The sequence below is a fragment of the Sipha flava genome, unplaced genomic scaffold, assembly GCF_003268045.1.
Source record: "Sipha flava isolate LNK unplaced genomic scaffold, YSA_version1 328_pilon_pilon, whole genome shotgun sequence".
Taxonomy (NCBI): domain Eukaryota; kingdom Metazoa; phylum Arthropoda; class Insecta; order Hemiptera; family Aphididae; genus Sipha; species Sipha flava.
This window is the reverse complement of record NW_020273016.1, coordinates 115,337-120,071: the sequence shown is the minus strand read 5'-3', so window position 1 is coordinate 120,071 and position 4,735 is coordinate 115,337. Positions and strand designations below refer to the sequence as shown.

General features: G+C 29.8%; 1 protein-coding gene across 1 annotated transcript in view; it reads right to left on the bottom strand.

Moving 5' to 3' along the window:
- Positions 1-876: 876 nt before the first annotated feature.
- The window catches only part of LOC112686889 (ATP-binding cassette sub-family F member 1), a gene marked incomplete at its 3' end in the record, with an annotated part of 6,370 nt that continues 2,511 nt past the window's right edge, over positions 877-4,735 (bottom strand). The window contains 6 exon segments of the mRNA XM_025559355.1: positions 877-1,149; positions 3,159-3,231; positions 3,349-3,582; positions 3,687-3,865; positions 3,968-4,157; positions 4,233-4,735. Coding sequence (XP_025415140.1) covers positions 962-1,149; positions 3,159-3,231; positions 3,349-3,582; positions 3,687-3,865; positions 3,968-4,157; positions 4,233-4,735 — 1,367 coding nt within the window.

Genomic DNA, 4,735 nt, shown 5'->3' with positions numbered 1-4,735 from the left:
AAAAAAATATAATACATATTTCGAGTATCTTTGTAGGTATTTATATTAGTGGATAAAAAAAATCATAATTTTTATAATTTATGACATGGCATTAGGACTTTTGAGGTGTAAATCATAGATAAATAATACAAATAACATAATTTGCGCAACGTATCAACATAAATAGTATGCTGTACCATTTTCGCCATCATATTATGGTATGATCATATTACATTTACCTCTCCTGCTGAAACAAAAATTGAAAATGTTATTAATTATTTGATTTTTAATAAATAGTTAAAATACCTTCTTGTACTAAAATAAACAAGTTGTAACACGGTAATTTATTATTTATCATTAATTATTGTAGAATGTTGTGAATTGTTGAATGGATATTGGCAGTATTTGCATTTTCATTTTGAGTAATCTTAAACAAATTCAGAATCTAAGAAAGATAAAAATATATTACATAGGTCCTATAAAATCAAATAAAAGTTTAATTATGCAATTGTACTATTTTAATAGTTATTTGAAGTTCGAAATATCTACTTTTTTACGTGTATTTAAAATGAACAATGTCATTCTCGTCGTGCTTTACTAAGGTAAATAAATCACAAGGAAAGTAGGTACTGTAGTATAAATAATAAATGTTCACGCAAACTATTTGGATATTTTGTCAAATCTTAATTGAATATACCTGCAGGGCTGCAGATTCCGAGTGTACGTTAATTACTAGCCATTTATATTATATAGTACTATAAGTCACAGTTATAAAAAAAAAATTCAGTATCTTAATGTTTTTTTTATTCATTAATATTGTATAAACAGGGCACGTATATAGGAATTACAGTAAGTTACAACATTCGAAGATGATAATATTATCACAAATACGTCAACAACATCATATAATGTAATCGCAAATATTTTAGCATACACGAACTGACCAATAAAGGTAATATAAAATTAATTGATAGTGTTTATGTTACTGTTGAACAGCTGCATTAGCCGCGATACTCGGACTATTGATAACCTCGCCCAGGCATTCCAAAAGCTCTTTCCGATAGTCGTCAAAATCACCGTCCACCTCATTAATAGTCTGGTCTTCAATAACCCAAAGCGTACATTCTGTTTCACGAATCAGCCGTTCATCGTGAGATACGATTATGACACCTGCGTTTTGTAAACGAATGCGATGTAATTTCTCTTGTATAGTAAACATTTACAATTATAAAAATTAGAAGGTAAAGAGATAATAATACATACGTATCTTGATATACTAAAATTATACTCTATTATTGAATCATAGAAATAATTAAATAAACGCAATAGATTCATAAACCAAAACATTAAACTTAAACTTAAATTTGGGATATTAAAAACGTAAACCGGATAAATTCATAATTAAATGATTGAGTGAAAAATTGTGTACATTTTCGGACACGTCTAAATCGATTGAAATATCATTTTTCATAATTCATAATGAAGTGAAATAAATATTACAATACGAGTATAAAACACACGCATGTACTCATTTTATTAGAATTGTTAGTGTTCTGGAAATTCGAATAGCTAATGAATTAAATCTAAAATATTAATGAAATTTATTAGATAAAATATGATATACCAAGAAAAATATAAACACTTGGATTTACACTAAAATACAGTGAATACGTTTTGACTAACATTGTGCTGCAACAAACCCTACTCTATTCAACAAATAAAATAATTAAAAATATATTATGCCAATAATATTAACACGTGTACAGCAAAAATTAGCACGATGACCGCCAAATTTGTACGAAAGTATTTACTAGGGAAAATACATTTTCTCATACATGTAATTTTAATAATGCAACCCCTTATTGAAATTTATATTGAAATATTTTCGTATTTTTTTTTTTTATTTTAAAGATAAAATTGGCAAGTAAGTGTAACGAGTCCATGTGAAAATCGCGAAATGTTACAACAGCGAAAACATTAATAGCGAAAAGAAATTATTTTCGTTAGTAGGTACCTATAGTATAGGTCCTATACACCTTTATAATATCTAGATAATCAATAATGTAATTTTGTATTATTGCGTCTTGGATCAAGTAATAAAGATAAGCCATAGTTAAACCTAACCGCTGTCAAGCTTTATATATTATATATATCTTGTGATCATAGCATAGTGTGATGATGTATTTTATATTCTTACACAAGTTTAGGAAAAATATCAAATTTAAATTTTATTTTATATAGTATTTTGATTTTAATGTTAAATATTACTTATTATTAGGGATCGGATTTTAAAGCAAATGCTTTTTTTTATAAATTTAAGATAGAAATCTAATTTTTATATATAAATTCGTTTCACGTTAATCTGATTCGAAATTTATTTTTGCTTTTTTATTGCTTTTTTCAGTTATTCTAGCTGTGGAATTTTTATTTGTTTGTTATGCTATAGTAATGTAAAAAATGTTTACATAATTTATAAGAAATGTGAAAACCCACAATAATAATTATAAAATTAATATAAATATAGATATTATATTTTACCCATAGTCGGACTGTGACCGTACTATTAGTGTGGAACGATCTTAAACGTATAGAAACTACTTTTAGTACTCACTAATCGTATAAGATCGATATCGAAGTATGCACCGATTACTTCGGTGGATAAAGAGCGGTCATTTTCTATGTTTAAAAACATCCTGTCAGACAATAGTCAGTTTCACTTCTGAATATCTTGCCAAATATATGGTAGTAAATTTTTTTTTTTTAATTTAAATTAATTTTTCAATTTTTTTTATTCAATTTTATAAAATTTTTGTTATGCTTTTTTTTGCATTTTTTAAAAATAAATATACTTCATTTTTGCTTTTTTTAAACAATTTTGTGCTTTTATTGTTATTTATTATGCTTTAAAATCCGAGCCCTACTTATTATATTATAAAGATATATCCAGTTATATTTCTTACTTTTTGCTGTTAAAACTTTTATTTTCGCGATTTTAACTAGCAATCAAGTTTAACGACTACGTTTGAAATTCACAAAACATTTCCACTTTAAAACAAAGGTTTCACACTTTTCACATTGTTGATCATGTTAAGACCGTGTTAATTATAGGCATAAATAATTTATTTCAGATTTTTATTTTGATCAAAAACACGAATGGAATACTTTTTAATACCACTTACCTCCTTTATAGTCGTTTATCGCTTCAGCTAGAGCGTCAATGGATTCTATATCTAAGTTATTTGTAGGTTCGTCCTGTAACAAAAAAACAACAATTTTGTAAAATAACACCGTTGATATTTTTTTCAAATTCATAATTTTCGAGTAATTAAAACAGTTTTGATATAAGGTAGAGCAACACGATGAGCTTACTAGTATGATGACATCAGGAGCATTTAAACATAATTCGGCTAGGGCCACACGTGCTTTTTGTCCACCAGACAAGTCTTTCATGCGGATGGTGTGCGCATGGCCAGCCAGTCCGAACGTACCAAGTTGCTTACGCGCTTTTTCGTACGGGAGATCAAACAGCCGCATCAAATACTCGGCGGGCGTTTCTTCGGCTGTTAAATGTTCACCAGAATGCTGATCGTATTTTCCAAGTTTCTATAAAAATACATTAATATACACTCGTATACATATGTATAGTAATTAGCAGTAAACACGCTGTACGAGTTAGGTAGATTACAACTATTATCGTTTGTACTTACCATTCGGTGATTCATGCGCATTTCGCCTTCAGTGGGTTGTAGTTCTCCGGTCAACAGCTTAAGGAACGTTGATTTACCCACACCATTAGGTCCAACGATCGCTACCCTGGAGCTGAGATCTACTCCAAAATCGACGTTTTTAAATAGTGGTTTTTGGTTTGGATAAGCAAAACTCGTACCTTCACAACAAAAAATTGTATTATGAAACGTAGAAACGATATGAATACAGAAAATAATAAAATAACCATTGTAGATTGTTATAATTATCAATAAAAACATACTATGTAAACCAAGTATAGGTGGCTGTAGAGGACTGGGATCTGGGAATGAAAACTTAACGTTGTAGTCACGAGGCTTTTGCAATAACTGTGTAGGTTCAGCATTGTCGTCATCGTCCATACCAGCACCTTTGCTAGTTTTACCTCGGTTCTTTTCCTGTTTACGGGTCAATACTTCCTTTTGTTTTTTCTCCTAAAAAATCAAATTTTAAGCAAATAGATTTTATAAAGCAATAATTATACTAATAATTAAATCTGAAAAGCTTACCGCTTGTTTCTTGGATTGACCCTGTTGTTTCATTTCTTTTATCCGTTTTTCCTGTTTTTCGTACTCTTTGATATTTTCTTTCTTTTTCTGTGAGTACATTTTTTTGAACATACTATAGTTTCCTTTGTAGTAAAATAATCGCTTCTGATCCAAATGAATGATCTCGTTGCACACGTTATCTAAAAAGCTCTGGTCGTGAGATACAACCAACAAAGTCTTCTTCCATCCTTGCAAATAATTGTCAAGCCAGATTACAGCATTTAAGTCCAAATGGTTGGTGGGTTCATCAAGTAATAATAGAGTGGGTTCCAAGAACAAAGCCCGAGCAAGGGACACACGCATTCTCCAACCTCCTGAAAAATCTTTAGTAGCACGGTCCTGCATAGCTGCTGAGAAACCAAGACCAGCCAATATACGCCGAGCCCTGGGTTCAGCCGAATCTGCTCCGAGTGCTTTAAGCTCTTCATATACTTCATTCAGTTTTTCTGTAACATCCTCATCAG